Here is a 24,130-nt window from a genome sequence, read left to right as displayed (position 1 = left end):
AAACTCATTCAGCTGTAAAATTATTATACAATAAGATATTAACTCACTGGATATTTTATGGCTTCATAGACAACTGTAGCACTGAACAGGTTGAAGTCTGTTTCTCAAAAAAGGTGGTTACAAGCAATTCTGGCATGAAAATATCTGCCTCTCCATGGCTTAATTTCTTTCATGGGCATTTCCCACACTGAACTGAATGTTAGACCACGGACAGTCTTTCTATGCATTGCGTTGTGTAATAGAAATGTAAATACTGATTGTGTTATTCAACTTAGTCTACTGAAATGTGTCTCAGGGGTTAATAAACTTTGCACTGATAATAATATTGGAATTGAGCTAAAAACATAGATCACAGCATCAATTTATTGCAATGCTTCACCCTTTAAAATTTGGTATCAATTGCTTTAGAATTCACTTTTTCTACGATGCAGTGTTTCCATTAATGCAAAATCCTGCGTTTTTTGCGCAAAATTGTTCTGAAAGATGCAACAAATATCACGATTGCGTAAACTAATATGCATTGAGAAATGTCGCCCCATAACATGATTTTACTTGGCCCGCATACATAGCCTGAACGTGGTTCAATGCAGGACAAAAGTGACATTTATCATGATATACAACATTTTAGACTTTAGCGGACCGCAAACCCTCCATGTAACATTGTATCTCATCGTCACAAAGTGTCATGTCAATCAGTTCTGTACAGACAATGACCTACAGAAGCAACAAATTGACAAATCGACCGAGTCTACGTTGTTGGTAACACAATACAGTTGATGGTCATTACGTTGGATGTTATTTGATAGTGTTTATGGGTAACAATTTAGACTCTGTTGGGTGTACTCTTGAGTTCCTACTGGAATTTGACCATCATCTGCTTTTTGTTGACCCTTTGAATACACTAAATCCATAGTCAGAAATTATTTTCTTTGATCATGAATTCATTGGGCTGCTCAAAGAACGTTAATGATAACGGCCTCACTGCATGGAAAGTGCTGATGCCATGGCAGGTATGGGTGAGCTCAGTTATGTTTATATTGAAGCCCCAGGCTATTGTTTTTTTAGTCAATAGAGCATGCACATTATTAACTAAATTGTTTAAAACTGCTTTATTAGTTTTATCTCTTATTTTAATTGTTTCATTAAGGTATCTATAAATGATTTAGTATCTTTTATTGCAGGGCTTCTCCACATTTGTCAGCTGAATCAGATTTCCAAATATATTTAACATAATTTTTCTTAATTGTGCTTTCATGTCTGATGAGTTTTAAGTTTTTTATACTCTGTATTCATTTCTTAAATCTTAAATGAAATGAGATTTTACAATGATCTGATAAAAGAATGTCTAGTGGTTTAAAGCCATAGTTTTTAAACCCATGGCTGGAAGCTGGCTGTTTTGTCACTTGTCTCCGCCTCTCATTTGAATGCGGATTATTGAACATTGATGAAGTAGTCCATATCAATTTCGGTAAACTCAGTTTATTTGGCGAAGACTAATCCTAATCCTAATAGTCCAATACGTTTTTTCTCTATTAATTGCGGAACACGATATGCCGGGATACGAAACAAATAGTTACCAAAGCGATGTAAAATGATACAACAACAACAACTAGAAATATAGGCCTCTCTACTGTCACAAACATAGCCCAGGTCCTGCGTACGATGTTGTGTTGCCGGTGGGAAGCCGTATAACGCCGGGAACACCACAGCATCATGCACAGGGCTATCACAAACAATGCATCATCCCAATAGTGACAAAAAATAACGAGTCAGGGCCCCGGTCAGGGCACGAAAACACAAAATGGTATCTAAGATCATGGACGTACCACAGACTGTGGTGCGTCCATCCTATATAGATCGATAAAAAGTTTCACCATGCCAGTTTCTGGTAAAGAAATTGACTGTAGCTGTGAGTGACAGGATCTTTCTTTGTCATGACAACGTCAGAAAACAAGTAAGACCCCGAATGAAAAATGTTGACTGATTCTGAGGCAGTTCATTGCTAGATTTCTAAACAAAAAACTAGCCTGATCGTGCAGCATGCATTGAAAAATACTCGAAGTTCAGTGTACAGAGAAAAGACAAGTTCTTGCAAAGTAAAAATACATAAGTTTGGAATTTATTCATATTCTTCAATAAAAAACAATCTTCGTCATTGAATGCTGCCAGTTCTAAAAATTTCCGCACTGATGTGCCGCAGAGGTTGCTGGACAAACCTGGATGTCAAGATTTTGAAGAAATTTTCGGATTCCGTTTGGCAGGGCAACTTCATGTTTTTAGTATTTTTACACGTGATTTTCCAGTTTGATGATACATGTATTGCGTATTTTCTGCAAGAAAGTTGAATATCTGACAGTTTGCGATGCAACGGCATTCCTATCAACAGCCGCAATCAATCACGTAGCCACACTCAAAATAGAACTCGGTTGATGATCGGCATTAATCGGCAGTAATCGGTTACCCATAGGCTCGAGGTATTACTCATGCTCGGAAAGACATATTTTTGTACGTAGGCAAAATATTGGGCATGATGTCACTTGAAGGATGTGTGGTTTTTATGGCTATGCGTGTTCATCATAGCGAAGTTCACAAAAGGTGAAACAGCCTTAAAAACCTATGACCAAATCTGATGAGTAGATACGCTGGTTAATTTCACTGGCCATCAGCTATGAATAAGCCTGCCGTGACGGCAGCGTTGCCAGTAATGTTGGTCTGATGAATCAGTGGCATGGTCTCAGCCGATCTCCTATGATAGGGTCCTCAATCTCCGATGATATTGATGATGATGATTAAATATTTAAAATGGAGAAAAATAAAATATATTTGGACTCTGTAAATTTATTGTTGTTGTTGTTTTTATTGTTGTTGTTGATAGTATTTGCAGAAAAGAACAAAGTATGCGCTGCGAAATTCAATACAGCCTAACTATACTATGCGCTGCAAAATTCAATACAGCCTAGGCTGTATTGGATTTCGCAGCGCATACTTTGTTCTTTGTTCCATTTTCTCTTCCGGCCCCCCTGCCGTTAATTGAGCTCGGTCCCTAACAATGGAAAAGTCTACCATACTGCTACCATCTACGTCTATGCATAGGAGCAATTAACTGTTTTCTCTCTTCTCTTTGTCAAACTCTGGCATGACCTGTTTTAACCAGTGAATTATCATCAGTCAAGCTCACCACAGCACACGCGTTTAAAATCTTCATGTGTTTTTCTTATTTCCTCACAATTTTGTAGCCATCTCTTCATTTCCTGTGCCCTGTCAAATGCTTCATCATAGTTGATGAGAACATCCCTGATGCTGTCTGTCCAATTGTTGATGGTCTCCTCCTTCCCTGCATCATTCAGGCTGGATTCAACTATAACTTCTAAATACGATGTCTTGGGGGAGTGCTCCTTCAGGAAATCAGCAAGACCAGAATTACTTGTAATGAGGACTGGCAAACCAGCAGCCATGGCTTCCATTCCTACCATACCAAATGGCTCATTCCGGGATGGCATCAAACACAGGTGACTCTGTTGTAAATCCTTTTGAATTTCTTCTTGCGTTGCGTACAGGGATGGAATGGATTGCAGGTGGCCGTTTTCGATAAGTTTCATGATGTTTACAGCCTTTTCCTGTTCTTTCTCTTTGTCAAGCTCTTGCTGAATACCACGGATTTTCCATACAGGAATCTTGTGAGCTGGTTTATTTCTATTCTTGAAATATGCGACCACCTCTCCTATAGCTGCAGCGGCAATATCATAACCTTTTAAAGCTCGTACACCATCGACTCTGCCAAAAGTCAATATCTGTGTCTTGGATGTAGGTGGTAGCTTCTTTATGTTGATGTCAAAGAACTTTTCATCTGGCGATGGAATAAATAGTTGATGTCTTATGGAGTGGTAAATACGGAACTTGCTTTCAAAGTGGCTGTATATCCTGTCACCAACTGAGAATACGACATCTGCTTCCTTTGCTTGATTGCAAATTTCATCCTCCTTCTGCTGCACGGTGCTTGGGGCCCATTTATCTTTATGCATATCTGTGTCCTCTGGTATGACATGGTTGAACAGTATTACCTTCTTTGAACGAAACCATTCATTGCGAATGTTCAGCGCAGCCCGAGATGTGACGGGTTGGTGACCTATGATGACTTCAAGATCTGGAATTGTTCGTATTTTAGGGAAGTGAACAGTGTAGTATGACTTGAGCCAATCTAAGTTTGGACTTCCTTCGTCCAAGGCTTTTGGTAGTATCAGCTTAATTTCCTTTCTGCGTGCATCATCAGCATCTTCCGTATTTCTTGTCAGAGTTGTGGCATAAACTTGACCAATTTCAGTAGCTAACCCAGAGATATACCTATTTACTGTAGATATTCCTCCCTTTTGGGTTCCCCATTCATCATTGATGAAAAGCAGACTTCTGCCACTGAAATGAGTTCTATGACAAAAATAAGAATAATAAACAAATAAAGGAATATAATAACGCATAGTAAACTGAGCTTAGCTTATTACTTTTACATCTCTCTCTTATCTTTTAAAGATCAAATTATTGTCGCCTTGCATCTTCTTTACTCTCTCATGCTGATCAATGGTATGAAGCTTTTCTTTCTTACCGTTTGGCTGGAATTTCATGTACAGCACAGCTTTGTCATTTCACACACTCAAACTCTATATCTTGTAGGAGTGCTAAGTGAATGCATTTCCCTTTAGGGAATATATCAACATACTTTGACATTAGTTTGCAATTCGAACACGAACTTTGTTATGTAGGTCATTTTCCCCCACACTCATGACCTGTGTTTAATTAGTCTAGAACATTCTCAAGGTCACTGTCCTTCACGACCTCACAACCTTGAATTCAATTAGTCATGTTTGGAATGTTCTGGAAATTTAATTAGTTGTGTAAGAGAGACAATTTTAGAGCAGTAATTAGCATGTCAATTAAAGTTCTAGATTGTTCTTATATGCTCTTATGTAACCACATGAGTATAAATAGGGGACCGGCACAGCTTGCAGTCAGACATTTGGGATCGTGTCTCTTGCGTGTTACTTCAAGTCTTTGGAAACTCCAGCAGTATTAATTTCAAGACTTTTCAAGACCTTCACTGCCACGCTTGATTTATACTGTGGATTTTGTGCAACTTCAAGCCTGCAAGCCAAAGGACTGTTCATTCATCCGACTGACTGTTACAACTCTGAGACTGGAGCTTTGCCGTCCCAGCTGAGATAAGTAGCCTGTACACTTTTACAGTTTGTATTCTATCCCTGACTTGGCGATTAGTTTTATTTTTCGTAATAAATTTCGTTTTAAAAGGAAACTGCTGAGTTCACCTTTTGTTTGTTTTCTCTCACGTAACATAATATGTGAATAAAGCCGCTTCCATGGCTTAGAACAATGGCACACATGCAATGCTCTTCAAGTTGAAGAGTGATGGTGAAAATGCTCACATGTTTCAGTATAAATTGCAGTTGTTTGTGAATTTAAACGTTTGCCACATGTTTGCAGCTTCATTGCAAGTGTTATGATCAGCATCATGGTTATTAAGTATATTATGTAATTAGCTGAAATCAAAATCAAATTCTTTGACTACTGTCATTGTATCATCACTTTATATACCAAGTGTAATAGCCTTTGGTCATGTCCTTCAAGCTATATATGCCAAACTGTGAAAGCTCATTGGATATACAAATCATAAATTAGCTGAAAATGCAAAATATCTTTAGTTATACAAGATAATTGCCTCATCAGTACACATGACAAGTTTCATAAACTGTTTTGGAGTCCTTCCAGTCTTATGTCCCCGGTTGGGAAAGTCAGCCAAATATGTAAATTAGTAACTTGCTGATGTAAAAATACAAAATAACTTCTATTAATATTTTGTCATATTTCTTCAATGTGAATAGTAGGTTTCATGGACTTTGATGAAGTCAACCAAGATATAACCCTAATGCATATTAGTAATAAGATAAACATTGTTTAAAGGTCTGGTGAAATGCCCATGTTGCAAAATCACAGAAATACAGTTGATGGTCTATAAAACAGTTACATTCATTTCTTTTTTCGTTTAGCGCGCGTGATTATGAAATATGGCAAAAGAAAAATGCAATGTGGGCGTGTCCCCCGAGCCTCTCCAGTCGACTTTTTTCGGCTTTCCGAAGTTTGCCCGACTCCGTATCTCATAACGGGAAGTAAGTATTTCACACCTCCGTAAGCTCCCCACGGGGGGTAACTTCTAGGGTTTCCGCTTACATGATCAGGACAGTGTCCTCCTTCACTATGGGAAGACGTTGTTCTTTTGGTGGCTGTGACAGCGGCAAGAGCATGAACGGCTCAACTGTAAACTTTTTCAGTGTTGAGTGTTTGAACCATAATGTGCTTGTCTCTTCTGGTTCGTACGATCGGCCACGGTCCCTCGGCTGAGCCTGCCTCACTACTCGCTACACAGAAGGTTGGGACCGTAATGCAAATCAACTGCATGAACACCAACACTGAAGGTTGTGACTGCTACTTATAAAATGCACTAGTCTTAAACCACAGGGTACAGGGAACAGTCCCCTGGGGTGGGGAGGAAGGTGTTTTTTGTGCAACGGTTTACCTTATTTGATTTTATTAATTTTGACTATGATATTTCAAATAAAGAGTTCAACTCTACACCGTCTGACTGCTTTATTATTACCGACAAGTCCTTATCTCCTCTCCAACTTGTGTATACACCTCTGTAATTGCTCCGACAACATTGCCAACTTGCTTTCGACTCCAAACTGTCTGACTGTGTTTCCAATGCCTACAATTCCTTATCTCCTCTTCAACCAGTGCACATACCACTCTAATTGCTGCGCAAACATTGCCAACTTGTTAATGACTGAGCGTATCAGCGGATTAGCTTATTAAGTCAACATCACAGCTGTCCCACACGTAGTGAAATAAGGAAAGGGTTGAAGATTTCAGACACAGTGTCACAAAAAAACGCAAATCTGAGCAGATATAGAAGTCAATCAAAATTTAACGACTATCAAAAGCATCGCTATACCGATGAATTGTTACATGCCAAAGTACGCCGTCTAAAATGGTCATCTTGAGCCAGAAAACCAACCTACATTTTTGAGTCGGTCATGGTCCGAGGTCGTCCGTAAGAGCGGAAGTCGGAAGTAGAACCTTTTGACCTCGAACTTGTTTATTTCCAGTGTATTTCCAGGCAAGCAGTAAACATTTCCCATGACCACCGTCCCTGGACGGACGCTGCCATGACGCTTTTGAAGTACCATGAGGTCAAAGTTCGAACTTTAGGGATACCGGAAATGCTGACATTCGTTCGTGTTGTGTTGCGTTGCTTTTCACCCAAAACTGTCGTTTATACCACTCTCTGAGATCTTTTGCGCGGAACCTGCTCATTACAAGCATATGTTTTATCGACTAAGGTAAGTTTGTTCATTCAGATTTTTACGTTTGCATCGAAACTAAGTGGTATGCAGGTCACCATCGGCATCGCCGGCGGACTGCTTCGATAAATAAAACAAAGCCCAGAGCCTTCACTATATCGTTATCCAGGGATCGTGATGACGGTCCTTTTGTGGAGGGACCGTGGAACATCACAATTCCATTAATTTACAAGTGATTATTGCTGGCCACATTTGAAATTGACCTATGCTAGTAAACATGTTTTCATCCAGTTTATTTCAAGCTCGTATTTGACAACAGGTCGTTATGTGAACAAAGTGTGTGACTGTGTCACACATTGCATATGCACCTTCCAACAACAAAACGAACAGCTCTCTTCGTTCACACCTTGTATGCAATGCCGTTGTTGTCAACCCTTATCATTTTCAGAAATCAAGCAAAATTAAATAGACATTAACATTAGGTTTATGGTCACTTTATATCCATTAACTTCCAGTGACTAATCTTGAGGAAGTGGGAAGCCGTGATTAAATTAGGAACAATGAGTTTCAACAACCGGAGTGAATGCATTCTGGCAGTAGTGTCTAACCGTGGAATTTATGTGTTATTAGCTCTATTGGTTAATTAGAGAGACCTCTGCTATATTCTATGGTTACTTCTAGTAAAGAAATAATATACTGTTATGTAGGTCATTCCCCCACACTCATCATGACCTGAGTTCAATTAGTCTAGAACATTCTCAAGGTCACTGCCCTTGATGACCTCACAACCTTGAATTCAATTAGTCACGTTTGGAATGTTCTGGAAAGTTGATTAGTTGTGTAAGGGAGATAATTTTAGAACAGTAATTAGCATGTCAATAAAAGTTCTAGATTGTTCTTATATGCCTTTATAAAAGGGACGTGCTCAGCTTCCAGTCAGACTTTTGAGATCGTGTCTCTTGTGTGTTACTAAACTCCAGCAGTAGTCATTCTCAAGACTTTTCAAGACCTTCACTGTCAACGCTGGATTTATACTGTGGACTTTGTGCAGCTTCAAGCCTGCAAGCCAAAGGACTGTTCATCATCCGACTGACTGTTACAACTCTGAGACTGGAGCTTTGCCGTCCCAGCTGAGATAAGTAGTCTGTACACTTTTAAAGCTTGTACTCTGTCCCTGACTTAGCAATTAGTTTTGTTTTCGTAATAAATTTTGTTTAAACGTAAACTGCTGAGTTCACCCTTTTGTTCGTTTTCTCTGCACGTAACAAAATTGGGGGCTCGTCCGGGAGACGAATATTTTGAGCCGTTTGACAACATTTTGCCTACCTTTTCAAAACTACTGTATACTGTGAACTCAGCGAAATTCAATCATGGCGGAATTCAAGCCAGACGAATTTATGGATGACCTTGATCAGGACACATTTAATTCCCTCAGAAAAGACAACCTCATAGCACTGGCCAATTTCCTTAAAGTAGATGTCAAAAGATCTATGCGCAAGCGAGAAATACAGTTCAAGATTGCAAAACATTTAGTTAATTCTGGCCATTTTGAGGAGTCTGCCTTAAAGATTATGAGCCTGAGTCTTCCTTCGAACTCAAAAAATTGGAATTAGAAATACAGGCAGATTTCGAGCTAAAAAAATTGGCATTAGAAAAAGAAAAAGAATTACAAATGAAAGAAAAAGAATTACAAATGGAAAAGGAGAGACAGGCATTAGAAAAAGAAAAAATACAAATGCAGTTAGAAATGGAAGAAAGACAGAAAGAGAGGGAATTGGAAATGAAGAAAAAGAATTGCAAATGGAAGAAAGACAAAGGGAGAAAGAAAGAGAGGAAAAAGAAAAGGAAAGAGAATTAGCAGAACACCGACTGCAGTTAGAAATAAAACGTTTAGAGCTTGGACAGTCAGGAAAATTCTTCCCTTCAGACAAGTTTGACATCACTAAGCATTTCAGGTTAGTTCCCCCTTTCCAAGAAAAGGATGTTGATAAATATTTCCTTCATTTTGAGAAAATTGCTCAGAGTCTGAACTGGCCTAAGGAGTCCTGGTCTATGCTTTTGCAGAGTGCTTTGGTGGGTAAAGCCAGAGAAATTTACATTCAGTTGTCAGTAGAGCAGGCTTCAGATTATGATTCTGTGAAGGAATTAATTCTCAAGGGCTATGAGTTGGTGCCTGAAGCTTATCGTCAGAAATTTAGGGATTGTGAGAAGGTGAAGGATCAAACTTATGTTGAATTTGCTCGAACAAAAGAACAACTGTTTGATCGTTGGTGTTCTTCGGAAAAGGTCAGTCAGAATTATGACAAATTACGACAACTTGTTTTGATTGAGGAATTTAAAAGGTGCATTCGGAGTGACATCAAGACATTTATCAATGAACAAAAGGCAGATACATTAGAGGTTGCTGCACGTTTGGCCGATGATTATTCATTGACCCACAAATCTTCATTTCTCAGCAAACCATCCCAGTCCTTTTCCTACAGAAACAATGCAGGTAAATTTAACTCCTCCTTTTCATCCAAGAATTTTTCAAAGGACAGTAGAAAATCAAATGACAACAGTTCACAGAGTTCAAGTAACACTCCCACATCATCAGATCCCAAGTCTCAATCTCCTTCTGACAAACAGTTTGGTACACTTTCTTGTAATTATTGTAAGAAAGACGGCCATTTAATGTCAGATTGTTTCAAGTTGAAAAGAAAACGTGAAGGTCAAAGTGGTCAAAGTGGATCTAAGCCCACCGGCTTTATTTCTTCATCAACTCAATTAGAGTCTAATAATGTGTGTAACACATTTTCTGAGGTTAAACCCCTCTTATCCCAATTAATGAGGTCAAGGTCAATTCTTCTCAAGATAGCATTATGGGTATTTTCGAGCCATTTATTCATAATGGTTTTATATCACTTTCTAGTGATTTCTCTTCTGCTACCCCTGTCAAAATTTTAAGAGATACCGGGGCTTCCCAGTCTCTTTTGTTGGCAGATACCCTGCCGTTTTCTGAAAGTCATTTTCAGGTTCTAAAGTTCTTATTAAGGGGGTAGATTGTAATGACTACATTCCTGTTCCTCTCCATAATGTCTATTTGTCTTCGGACTTTGTTTCTGGACCTGTGACTTTAGGTATTAGGCCTTTTTTGCCTTTTGAAGGGATTCACCTTCTTCTCGGAAACGACCTTGCTGGGGACAAGGTCATTACTAATCCACTTGTGACTGATAATCCTAGTTTAGATCAGGATCCAGAGCCAATTGAACAAGAGATACCCGATTTATTTCCTTCATGTGCCATTACTCGAGCCATGTCAAAGAAAACTTCCGAGAATCAAAATACTCTCAAAAATAATGTCACAGATGTTGACTTAAATGACACCTTTCTCAGTCAGGTGTTTGACACGGATCATTCCGTTATCCCTCGTGGATTTGAAACTTCCAGTAAAACTTCTGCTGACCAAAGTCAGACATTTTCTAGATCAAATCTCATTGCAGAACAACACAAAGACTCAGATATTTTGTCTTTGTTTGACAGGGTAGATGATGAAGATAAAACTTCAGATAGCTCTGTTTCCTATTATACAAAATCTGGTATTCTCATGCGTAAATGGAGACCTCCAGATGTTTTGGTTGATGACGATTGGGCTATAAAACATCAAATTGTGGTTCCAAAGCCCCATCGTGCTGAAATATTGCGCCTGGCCCATGAAACGCCCTGGGCTGGTCATTTGGGAGTAAGGAAAACTTATCACAAAATTCTCAGTCACTTTTATTGGCCTAATCTCAGGCAGGATGTAGCACATTTCTGTAAAACTTGTCACACATGTCAAATGGTAGGAAAACCAAATCAGACCATTCCAAAGGCCCCTTTACAGCCAATTCCTGCATTTCAAGAACCATTTAGTAGGATACTAATAGACTGTGTTGGGCCCCTACCAAAAACAAGATCAGGAAATGAGTACATGCTGACAATAATGTGTACATCAACTCGGTTCCCAGAAGCCATACCACTGAGAAATATAAAGACAAAGACTATAGTGAAAGCTTTAGTCAAATTTTTCACTTTATTTGGCCTCCCTAAATGTGTCCAGTCCGATCAAGGCTCCAACTTTATGTCTGGTATTTTTCAACAAGTAATGGATCAGCTAGGCATTAAACAGTACAGGTCATCCGCCTATCATCCAGAAAGTCAGGGTGCTCTTGAGCGATTTCATCAAACTTTGAAAAACATGATTAGGACCTACTGTTTTGACACTGAGAAGCAGTGGGATGAAGGAATTCATTTTTGCTCTTTGCTGTTAGAGAGTCAATTCAGGAGTCTCTTGGTTTTAGCCCATTTGAGCTTGTATTTGGACATACAGTCCGTGGCCCACTTAAGCTCGTTAAAGAGAAATTCCTATCAGACGATGATGATTGTCTGAATATTTTGCAATATGTGTCAGATTTTCGTACAAAAATCTCTAAAGCATGTGAATTAGCCAGAGAAAATCTTGAGTCATCTCAGCAGTCAATGAAAACCAAATATGATAAAAACACCTCAAAACGGAAGTTTGAACCAGGTCAAAAAGTTCTTGTTCTACTTCCAATTCCTGGCAAACCACTCCATGCTCGTTACTTGGGCCATACCTAATTGATAAGAAATTAAGTGATTTAAATTACATCATAATAACACCTGACAGGCGAAAACAAAAACAGCTATGTCACATAAATATGCTTAAGCCATATTTGGATAGGGATAATCCTACTAAAACAAAGCCTGTCAGTGCAGTCAGTTCAAACCATTATGAAGATAGTGATACTGAAACTGACTTGAGTGAAAATACTCTAAACTCAAAGCTGGGCTCGGTCAAGCTTCAGAACTCAGAAATCCTGGAGAAGCTGGAGTCTACAAAGTTGGCACACCTCCAGCCAGAACAACAACAACAGGTGAAAGAACTGCTCCATGAATATAAACACCTGTTTCAAGATGTTCCAACGAGGACAAACATCATCTATCACAACGAAGATGTCTGCGACAGTAATCCAGTGGAACAACATCCAGACAGACTGAATCCTGCGAAAGCGGAATATCTCCAGGAGGAAGCCAAGTATTTGCCGAACAATGACTTTATAGAACTCAATACAAATAACCGGACTTTGCCATGCATACTTTATGCCAAATTCAGTGCCATTTCAAGTTTTCCAATACCAAATTGCAAGAGGATAGTCATGGGACAGATCATCCTGTTTGCTATTTTTACAAATTTAGCAAATTTAACAAATCCCAGAGAAACTAATCCCAGAGAAACTACTCTACAATTGAAAAAGAGTGTTTATCTTTGATATTAGCTTTACAGCATTTTGAAGTTTATGTTACTTCTTCAAATCAGCCAATAGTGGTTTATATTGATCACAACCCTCTTGTTTTTCTGCAGAAATTTAAAGGCAAAAATCAGAGATTGCTAAGATGGAGTTAATGTTACAGGAGTTTAATCTTGATATTAGACATATCAAAGGCAGAGACAATTTAATTGCAGACTGTCTCTCTCGTATTTAGAGTTTATTGTTGTTCACTTTCAAGAAATTTTACTTTAGAGTACAACAAAATTTGAGTACTTAAATCCTTTGCAAGATTACATTTGTAAAAGAAAGATTTTCTTTGAAAAATTTTCTTTTTTTGAAGAGGGGGTGTGTTATGTAGGTCATTTCCCCCACACTCATCATGACCTGAGTTCAATTAGTCTAGAACATTCTCAAGGTCACTGCCCTTGATGACCTCACAACCTTGAATTCAATTAGTCACGTTTGGAATGTTCTGGAAAGTTGATTAGTTGTGTAAGGGAGATAATTTTAGAACAGTAATTAGCATGTCAATAAAAGTTCTAGATTGTTCTTATATGCCTTTATAAAAGGGACGTGCACAGCTTCCAGTCAGACTTTTGGGATCGTGTCTCTTGTGTGTTACTAAACTCCAGCAGTAGTCATTCTCAAGACTTTTCAAGACCTTCACTGTCAACGCTGGATTTATACTGTGGACTTTGTGCAGCTTCAAGCCTGCAAGCCAAAGGACTGTTCATTCATCCGACTGACTGTTACAACTCTGAGACTGGAGCTTTGCCGTCCCAGCTGAGATAAGTAGTCTGTACACTTTTAAAGCTTGTACTCTGTCCCTGACTTAGCAATTAGTTTTGTTTTCGTAATAAATTTTGTTTAAACGTAAACTGCTGAGTTCACCCTTTTGTTCGTTTTCTCTGCACGTAAAAAAATACTGTCTTATAAGAAGTGTGAAAACTGTTAAGACTATTTTTGAAGTAATACATGTATACATGCGTTACTTGAGACATGTTGAAAAAATGAAGATAATTGAATGTTTCCGAAGCAATTTTGCTTCCTACTAGTGAACTACGGATTCAAAGAAAATAGAAATGCTATCTCATTGCTAAAAAGACCGATGCTAAATGTAACAGCATCTACAATTATTATCATTTTTTTCAAACAGGTCTTAAAGTAAGATGGAGACATTTACATCTGAACAGGCTAAGATACTAAGGTGGGCAATCGAAGGCAAGAATATTTTCTTCACGGGGAGTGCAGGAACTGGTAAGACAACTTTAGTGAAGAAAATTACCCGAGCTGTTCCAAGAAGAGTTGCAGTGACAGCAGCAACAGGAATTGCTGCAAGTCAATACAGCAGTGCCTCCACCATTCATAGTTTTACCGGTATTGGTACGGCTAAGAATTCACTGCCATCAATCTTAGCATACATTCAGAGTAATCGAGACATATATCATCGGCTAAATAACACTGACACTATAATAATTGATGAAATATCAATGATAAGTCGTCATACCCTGGAATTGATAAACAGCGTATTGCAGAGTGTGAGAGAGAACGATGAATTGTTTGGTGGTATACAAATCATCACATGTGGTGATTTTAAACAATTACCACCAGTTCCTAACAAACACGACAGTGGGGAGTACCCATTCAAGTCTGAATTGTGGGCAAGAACTTTCAGTCATTCTGCTCTTCTCACACATGTTTTCCGGCAGGCGGACAGAGAGTTTGTCAGTATTCTCAATGACATCTCCAATGGAAAGTGCAGTCCACACAGCATGGAAATCTTATCTCACTGTAGGGCACCCCTTGACCCAAAGGATTTCAATTTGGACTTTATACCCACCATGTACACTCACAATGCTGATGTTCAGCATCATAACATGACAAATCTGATAAATCACCCTGGCGAAATCCATACTTTCAAGGCCACAGATACAGGGAGCAGGTCAGTTCTCAACAGGAACACCATGGCAGAGGAGAAACTACATTTAAAAGTTGGTGCTCCTGTGATGCTGATCTATAACTGTACGGACAAGTTGAAAAACGGATCAACAGGAACAGTTATTGACTTTGAAGATGGATTGCCAATAGTCTTATTTCCTTCTGCCAACCAGACTGTAAAAGTTGAACGTAGAACTTGGAAGATTGACTCACACATTTCTGGCACCGATTTATCAACCCGAACACAAATACCACTTAAGCTAGGGTGGGCATTTTCGATCCACAAGGCTCAAGGCCTGAGTCTTAATGCAGCTGAGATACACTGTAGAAATGTATTTGCCCCAGGTGAGTAAAATCAGAGTTACACTAGCCTTACATGTGAGTTTATCTTTCATGTCAAAGAAGAACTACGCGGGCAGTAATTTTATTCTGAGGCTTTATTCCAAAACAACAGTGAAATCAAACTAATAATATGTGAAGAATAGAATGCTGGGTAACTACAGGAGTGTCCAAGTGAAGAATAAAAAATAATAGTTTTCTTCATGCATGTATACTCTATTTCCGATGAAAATGGACTTATGTGTAAAATAAGAAATGCTTTCGAAAATTACTGTAGATAGGTACATGTAGGCAACAAATTTATTTACTTGTGTCTTGGAAAAAACTTATAAAATGTGAAAATATAGTAAAATTTGTGAAAATTTAAGCAAAGTTTTTAAGAATAACAAATAACATGTTAAGGGTCGGTGTGTTATTCTAGGATCAGTCAGGTTACTGGTAACACATGTTATTTTGGGGGCCTAATGGGTGCCTTCAAAAGTAGAAAATAATGAAATTTATAGCCATGTCAAAAAAACTGAAATAAGAAGATAGGTGCAGTGATTCAGAGCACTAATGTTACTTCTTTCTGGCCTAAGTTATATCTGCTTTGCAAATATTTACAAAGATTCATTTACTTTTCAGGTCACCTATATGTGGCAATGTCACGAGTGCGAAGTCTCAGAGGACTGAAGCTGGTAGGCTTTACCACATCTTGTTTGATGCCACCACCTGTTGAAGTGTCTACCTTTCTTGACAGCTTAGAAACAGGTGGGAATTACAATCCCAGTACCAATAACAGACATGATGGGCATGTACCAGTACCCAATAATGGTGAAGAAGACTGGGGTGATGACAGTGAAGATGAAATTTCACATGAACTACCCACTACCACAGAACATCAACAAACTGAGTTGCTTCATGTAAACACACAAGAAGAGCCAATCGATGAGTCTGATGATGACTACTTTTCCTCTCTACCATTACATTTTCAAGTGAAGTCTTTCCTTACATCATTAAAAGACGACTCATGGTTTGCTTCGCAACCACTTTCAACAGCATACCAAGTGAACATTATTTTGGATGACTTGCAGGAGCCAGGAAAGTTGCCTAGAACACATGCTTTCATAGAAAATCAGTGGAAGATAATTTATGGAATTCTGAAGGCCCACTCCAGTGGCTGTCCTGGAGAGGTTGGGAGCCATACAAGAAAGTCATTCACTGGTCACTTTGAGCAGCTCCATAGCCACATTACTAGCGACAGTGTCAAGAGGTCTTTTGAAGATGTCTGCAGGGAGCCCCTGACACTCAATCACATTGAGTGCATGTCCACAATATTACTTGACATAAACAGGCTGATCATTAGAGAAATTTCTGATATATTTAGAGCCCAGCAGCAAAATGTCTCAGATGCAGAAATTGCTGCTACACTTTCAGAGTCTGGAATGGCCAAAATTAGATATGTGGGTGGATGGGCAACTGCAAAATGCCTAAAAAAGTGCCAACAATATCTCTCGCAAAATTGTTCCTCCCTCGAGCATTCCGTCCGTCTCACATTGCGTAAATGTTTTCAGAAAAAGAAACTGATTGAGGGCATTATCTGGTCAGCACAGTATGTGCATGAACATTCAGAGTATAAAGACACCCTGTCAGTTGTTGATTATAGGCAGTATAAACAGGGTGGTCTAGTCCATATCTCTGACCGTGCTCAGGATTTCTTTGTAGCATTGGAGCAACAGAGAGTTTCATTAATGACCACTGCCAATTTCAATTCTCACAAATCAAACTTGATGAGTTGGGTATGTAGCTCTTTGCTAAAGAACATTAGTTTACAGGAACAGTTTTCATTAATAGTTGATCAAACAGAAGAACTGTGCAATAATAGCTGCAGCAATGCAGAAGTCAAATCCCTTGTTCACGAAGTGTATGCTGATATTGTTCATCGCTATGTCAATATGGGTGCTGGGCAATTTCTGAGAGATCAGAGATGTCACATGAAACTAAAAAAGACTGAGGCACACAGGAGAAAGATCATGCAACGTGACCAGAAATCAAACGAAAGGAATGCCAAGATGGACATTGAGACCCTTAAGAAAGACCATAGTGATGGGAAATGTGTCACTCATGCAATGATCGCAGCAAAAATAGCCGAAAACCCCAAGTATTTCGCATCACGTCTGTACACAAAAGATGAAATCAAAATCATATTTGGGCTGTATGATGTACGCTATATACAACGATTCAACAAGGACAAACTTAATGACATTTTGGTGCACAAAATCAAAAGTTGCCAAAAAATGCCACGGCCAGACAGACTGTTGTAACATTGACTATAGAGGGGACTCAAGTAAAATGTACTGAGTTAACACATTGGTGTTTTCTAAAGATGTTCAAAGACATTGCAAACAGCATTTATTGTACACAATTCCAGCGTACAAATGATCATGCACATGATCAGGTACAGTAGCTGTTTAGTTTTGAAAAAACTGAAAAAATCACCAAAAGTTACAGCTTCTATCTCTCTAAAGGTACATTGTCTGTGACTGTTAGTATTTAAATATTTACAAGAAAGCAATGACATATTTACAAGGAAAACTACATGATTCTTTGTATTTTTCCACAAAAGGCATCTGTATGGCAATTAAAGAAAATGCTATTTTGTGACACTCTTACATTTCTGCTTGATTTTGATATTCAGTCCCTTGGCAGGACCCACATCAAGAAGAGGACAATGCGAGAACAAATAAATATTTTCACATTAATTCCATTATGAATCCATACGCCATGTAAAACACAAATATAAATATAAACAAAAATGCAGCATGTAATTTTTCTCTCAGGAACAGCACCTGTATGAAAAAAATGAGATAAGTTCTGTTGTCCATCAAAATACTTCTGGTTGTACACTGTACATGTATATACAATAAAGACAAGTTCACTTCATTCAAATTCTCTCTCTTTTCTTTTACCATGAAAAGCCGATGGTTTGAAAAATGGCAGAGGTTCAACTTTCCCTGAATTACTTCTTTTTGTGGTTGTTGTTTGTCCCAAACAAATAGCATTGATCCCTGCACCATATTGTGAGTAACGTGGATTATTGTTTTGCCCATTTTGGCCTCGCTGTTGGCAAAACACATTCTCAACCAAATTGCTGTTTGCCCGTGCAGCTACAATTCCACTACCTGGATGCTTTGATGCACTAATGAGACATATCTCCCTGAAACCTAACACCATTGAAGTGATGTCAAATCTGGCTTTATCTGACAGCAACATTTTGTTTTTTTGAGCTGCTGACACCCCAACTAAGGAATACACTGCCTCCTCCCATTCTTTGAAGTACTGAAGTGTCCTGTCATTGTCCACCAGTCTTTCATCTAGTGTTGAATGAATTGGTCGCCAATCAGTGAAATTCGTGATAAGCTTACTGGTATGGCTAAGGAGAAGAATTACAGCATCCAGATCTCGACATTCACTGCTTGATGCTCCCTGAGTTTGGCGGTGTTTCTTAAACTCCTGCAACAGTAATCATATGAATCTCATTGTGATATGTGATAGCAGTTGACAGATGGAATGGCATGCACACACAAACACATTACCTACATTTGTACATACAATTGTACATACATGCATACAAACATAGTATACATAGCACATATACATTTACCATGCAAATATGCATGTGTACACATGTACATGCCAATGCTGGACAAATAGCTAATCTCTGGGTCATTTAAAAATACACAAAATTAAAAAAAATTAATTCACTCCAGACAGTGACTGACAATAGTTACAACATTACCTTCATTAAATACAGCATATCCTTATTCAATACATGTTCGGCCAAGTGATTTCGCATCCTAGTTGCTGGAGTTAGATCAAAATGATCTGGGGTTAATTTGTGGTGAAGAGGAAGGCTGTGGGTTTCTTGGTCAAAGGTGTAAGCACTTTTCCAGTATTTCCACAGAATGTGGCCATCCCCATTCTGCAGCGTACGTGCTGTTTTTCCAGCTTGTGAACTTTTTTCGATACCATTTCTGATTTTCTTGAAGTTGTGCTGTAATGTACAATATAAGACACATCATGGCCATGTATTATTACATTTGTCAGTACATTGCTAGACTACTTTTCTAATTTCACAAAATTAATTAATTTTGAATATGAAAGATACCTCATCCTACCAGTGCGTTTCATGTAACTAATACACTTTTGAATGACCTATCAATTTCACATGTTGCTTTGATCATTAGCATGATACAGACAAATCGTTATTGCAATCTGAAAGTATTGTAATGGAAAACATTACTAACAGCACCTTATCTCTTAAAACATCTACCACGTTCTCTTTGCTGCCTTATTGAAATGATTTCTGTCATATGATATTAACAAAACGTGCAATATTAGGACACGTTACTGCAAATAACAGTTTCACGTTAGAAATACTAATTTTCATCATTCACATACACTTATGAGTTACAATAAGGTTATAATAAATAAACATACCCAAGGATCCATGTAGAAAACCATGGGCTCATGGGTGAATGGATTCTTTGTTGTGAATTTCTCCTTGACTATATCCTTGCCCTTGAAGTGCATCTGCACAAATGAGCGGTTAGCTTGACCTCCATCTAAACAGCAATAGGTCACATTAAAGCCACCTTTCCGCAACCATTTCACAGCATTCCAGAAATTCACATACAAAGTAGCTGGATCGACTTCTTTGGTGGGCCAGTGGGCGAATGGAAATCGGAAACCTGTATTTCCAAGGTAGACCATCTGCAGTACATGAGTTGCAGTGACAGCAATATCTTGACCTGTACAAAAGGGGGAAAATATTTATAGTATAAAGCAGTAAACAGCTTGGTTGTAAAATTAATGAAAACACGATATAAACGTTCGGAGAAAAATATTACCCCTCTCCAAAGCTGCTTACCACCCTTAGCCAAAAAAAACTAGTTATATGATATACAGTAGAGAACAGATTATCAGAACTACCTGAATATTGCGGTTTAGGGGTTGAATAACTCAATGTTTGGTTAATGATAAAAAAACCACAATGTTGCATTTCAAAAGTATGAAATGGTGGCCAGTACATTTATTTTATTTTTATTTTTATCAAGTTACCAGCACCTGTACCAAATATATACATGTATATTCAAATGTTTTCTTACCAGATATCAAAGTCTGCATGTCGTTGTTCTCGTCTCCTAGGCATACTAAGCCAACTACTTCAGCTTCTCCATTATGAAACTTAAGCTGTAAGTCCTCCTAAAACATTAAAAAAGGTAAAGCCAATACAGAACTGTTGTCTACCATGTACTGGCATGCTGATGTTTAAAAAAAATTATTGAAATAAAACAAAAATCAAAGCGTCACTACATATCAAAAATAGTTACAAGTATTTTCCAAACCCATGACCAAGACATCAATTTGAGAACATTAGCTTAGGTCCAAAAAGTGTGTTTTTCTGTAACATGCCTAGAAAACTAGGAAAGGCCAGTTTAGTCGGTAATGACCTTACACAAATTCATAGAATGTATGTATATTTGTTCAAAAATAATATCATTAGGTTCATCTGCTTTTTTAAAATTTGTTTACTTGAAGGTAATATGATGATGATTACTTGAGGTAATATGATGATTTTCCTCACTTTTTTGAGCTGGCAGGAGAGTTTATTATATTAGTAACTTTGCAATCAAAGAAATTTACATTAGTTTCCCTCATTGTAAGCCTTATCACAACCAGCATTTAGTGGGAGCTCAGTTTTTCTGTTGTATCGTTGAAGTGATGTGCATTGAAACTGCTATAGGAAGGTCAATTTTACAAAGTTGAATATGTTATGCTCAAGTAGTAATGTACAATTAAACTGTGTACTGATATGTATTAGATAGTTTTAGAATGAAAGTGTCGATGGGTAACATGTTCATGACTTACCTGAATTGCCATTTCATCTAGTATAATGCCTCCATTCAATCCATCATCTGACAACTTCATGTTTTCAGCTTCCTTTACCATCCACTGAAGTAAGGTATCATTGAAGCCGGGAGAGTGACCAACACAATTTTTGTACATGCTTAATAGTCGGCCAGAGGGTAATAACAGCATTCCACTACTTTTTAATTCTTCATATGCTTTTGGACTTCTCATCCATACGGAAAGACACATTCGGATGATTCTGTGTAACAAAGTTCAGTGAGCACAGTTATGCTGAAAATTGTCACACCTAGTCAAAAATTACAGATGAAAATGATTTCTGTAAAAACCCTCACAATTCAAACCCTCTATTTTTCATTCATCCTTTTTTTTCTACCAAAACTTAGTATTTTTATTTTCTTCCTTTTATTTCAATAGTTTAAGTTTTATGCTGAGTTCTTAATATAGTTGACAACTATATGAAGAAATCAGCATTGTTATGTTTCGCTTAAATTGACCACTTTATTATCTTTGCACCTGGCTAAATTGTGTATTTTGCCCAAGTACAATTTTCAAGTCCATGTGATAGAAACAGAGAGAATTGCGCAAAACAATATCATTTAACCCTTTCAGAACTGACCTTCTGAACTCACCAGTCCAAGCCCTATATATAGGAGTGTAAATTTTGTATAATTCTGATTTCAACTATTTAAAATTTTAATTATTTTTTTTCGGATTGAATTAAAAGTTTTTTTTCTAGTAATGTATTTAAGGCAAGGGCTATTTTCACCAATGTAGTAAATATATCATTGTATTTTGTCCTACACTTAATGCATTTTGCTGTGTTATGTTGTTTATAAAATTATATCATGCATCAAGATAACTTACTTTGGGTGCCATCTCCGCCCACTCGGACCCTTACACTGCAGCATTTTCCTCTGTTCATCCCAAAGGAGCAATAAATCAGGGTTACTATCACAGGCAGTTTTTTCACATGTTGATGTGAAAATATTCTTAAAATCTTCATGGCTCTTATTTGCAAACACAATCATTTCTTTTTTTAACTTCTGACGAAGCCTTTGTTCCCTTCTCAGCGCATTACGTTTCAGTTGTCTTTCTTCTATGAGTTTCTCCTTCAGTTCTTCTTCACTCATCACAGCTTCTCTTTTGTATTTTGATACTTCTGGCACTTTATCTTCCGTGAAGAGATCTTTTCCACTGTTTTTCTTCAAAGTAGCACAACATTTACATGCTCTTACTGCATTTTGTATGCCCAGCAACATATGACATCCCGTTGACCTGTGTATCAATGACTCCACTGTTGTGTGCTTGTCTTTTCGAACAAAGTTCTCTGCTCTGCCGATAACTACCCCCTTTGTCGATTTTGTGTCTCTTCTGGAGACAACTTCAAACCCGTGACAAAGCCTAGCTTTTGCTGCTATTGTAAACAAAGTGAATAGTTCGTGTTTATCACCACTGAGAGCCGTTGGTATACCAAAACACTGTGAGACCTGTCTGTTTAGGATGTGAAGAGTCCACGACAAATCCTCAAAAATATTCAACTCGCGAATTACCTTCTGATTGTCGCAAGTGATATCATTATCGATGAGCAACCATTCACGATAGTGCTGGCCGTTGTCACTCTGGTGTTGACCTCGCGGAATCCAGCCAAGTGCAGTAACGTCGAATGTTATCAAATCGGACCATCCAAGTTTTTCGTTGGCTGGTCCCCGCCTCAGTGACAAGCACAAAGAGCAGGTAACGGGAAACCGCCATGTATCGAATTACGAAACCTGATTGGTTGAATCATGGGGCGCTGTCATTGGCTGTTTAATTTTATTTGGAAGTAACGCTAAAATTATCACAGTTTCATGATGCGAACGTGGCTAGAATTTAACCAAGGATTTAATTACCATTCTTACAAGTTTTGAAACATTGGCAGCTACCAGATTTGACTAAAAAGCACGCGACAAAAAATTTGCACTATGTATGGGCATGCGCAATTAACACCTTCCGGGAGACCAAAAACTGTCTCATTTCAAATGGCGGTTTGCCGGTATCTGCGTCTTACTACGTGCTGCGTCTAGTCAAGTCAAGTGAGACGCATGATCAGCGAAAGTTTTTCGGGCCACTTACGTAGACAGGCGTTCGAACCCCTATCAAGGTTGAAGTATATGTTACTGGTATCTGGGTTAAGTTCAATAGCCAGTGAAATGTCTATTTTTTCCGAAATATGAAGGCGAACATCCACGTGAAAACGCAAACACAACACGAATACAAATAACAAACACACAAATTTCCAGAGTCAAAGTTCAAAAGTCATTACGTCCTCGACCTTGCTTCGTCGCGTCGGTCGTTCATATATAATCTCGTCGCGACTGTCTGTCAGTGCTTCGATGTACTACAAGTTTCGACTTTTAAGTTTTCTCTAGTGGAAACAGTGAATTGTTATGGACATGACAGATTACCACACATGTAATGTGAGTGAACACTGACTTGCAAAGGATACTGTCGCTTCAGGTTTCCCGATGTACACAATTTTCTGTATTTTACTGATCCGAACAGCTGTCGAACGATCGCACCCTTTTGAGCGGCGCAAAGCTGTACGTTTTCTTCTCGATCCCCTTCCGTACCAAAAGACATTATTTCTTCAACAGGGACGCTTTTACCTGGTGCCTCATGAAAATGTCGGCACAGCCTGTAACGAATACCCCAAATAAATCATGGCATAATACAGTTGTTTATGGAATTATGCACTTAAAAAATTAGCAGGCGACAGTGGTGTAGGACTTGCGCGAGAACTAAACGCACCTAAACACCATTTCTAACCGACTATGTTTAAAATGAAACTTTTGCCCCTTTATTTCATTTTTAACCCTTTTCCACTATGGTTTATGTTATGGAAATAGAAAGGTGTCTACCCTTACGAAAGATCAAAATTTGCCACAAGTTTGCATTCCTTATTTGTTACAAACTTGATACAAATTCTGACATCCAAACAAGCACCAATCTTGCTAGTCAGTTATATACACTTTGATTCAAACATAGGCTAAGTTTGCAGCAAGTATGTGTGGAGAGTGTGATGAACATTGCACCAAGTTTGTACAGAGAATGTAGAGGTCATTTTGTTTTTGTTTGTATTGAGTGTGCACCAAGCTTGGAGATGTGGGGGGGGGGGGAATTCAATATCATGGGCATGGTATCTGTTGCCTTAGCAACAGCAGACCTACTGTTGCCCTGGTAACATTTCAGGGGATTTCGATGATTGTAATTCCTGACAGCGTCTTTTTC

At 38.3% G+C, this 24,130-nt stretch overlaps 2 protein-coding genes across 2 annotated transcripts; one reads left to right on the top strand and one right to left on the bottom strand.

The window, feature by feature from the left end:
• Positions 1 to 7,263: 7,263 nt before the first annotated feature.
• On the top strand, positions 7,264 to 17,347 carry LOC139133419 (uncharacterized). The gene is made up of 3 exons (XM_070700007.1): positions 7,264 to 7,403; positions 13,830 to 14,956; positions 15,575 to 17,347. The coding sequence occupies exons 2-3, from the start codon at positions 13,843 to 13,845 to the stop codon at positions 17,251 to 17,253; spliced, it is 2,793 nt and encodes a 930-aa protein (XP_070556108.1). The 5' UTR covers positions 7,264 to 7,403; positions 13,830 to 13,842; the 3' UTR covers positions 17,254 to 17,347.
• LOC139133420 (uncharacterized) lies at positions 17,321 to 23,624 on the bottom strand. The gene is made up of 8 exons (XM_070700008.1): positions 23,349 to 23,624; positions 22,966 to 23,019; positions 21,728 to 22,558; positions 20,861 to 21,101; positions 20,098 to 20,194; positions 19,430 to 19,740; positions 18,729 to 18,983; positions 17,321 to 18,442 (listed from the first exon to the last, which is right to left on the bottom strand). Exons 1-8 carry the CDS (start codon positions 23,480 to 23,482, stop codon positions 17,870 to 17,872), a joined length of 2,496 nt encoding a protein of 831 aa, XP_070556109.1. The 5' UTR covers positions 23,483 to 23,624; the 3' UTR covers positions 17,321 to 17,869.
• Between the last annotated feature and the right edge of the window lie 506 nt (positions 23,625 to 24,130).

Source organism: Ptychodera flava, chromosome 5, assembly GCF_041260155.1.
Source record: "Ptychodera flava strain L36383 chromosome 5, AS_Pfla_20210202, whole genome shotgun sequence".
In the NCBI taxonomy this organism is placed as follows: Eukaryota; Metazoa; Hemichordata; class Enteropneusta; family Ptychoderidae; genus Ptychodera; species Ptychodera flava.
This window is presented reverse-complemented; position numbering and strand designations above follow the sequence as displayed.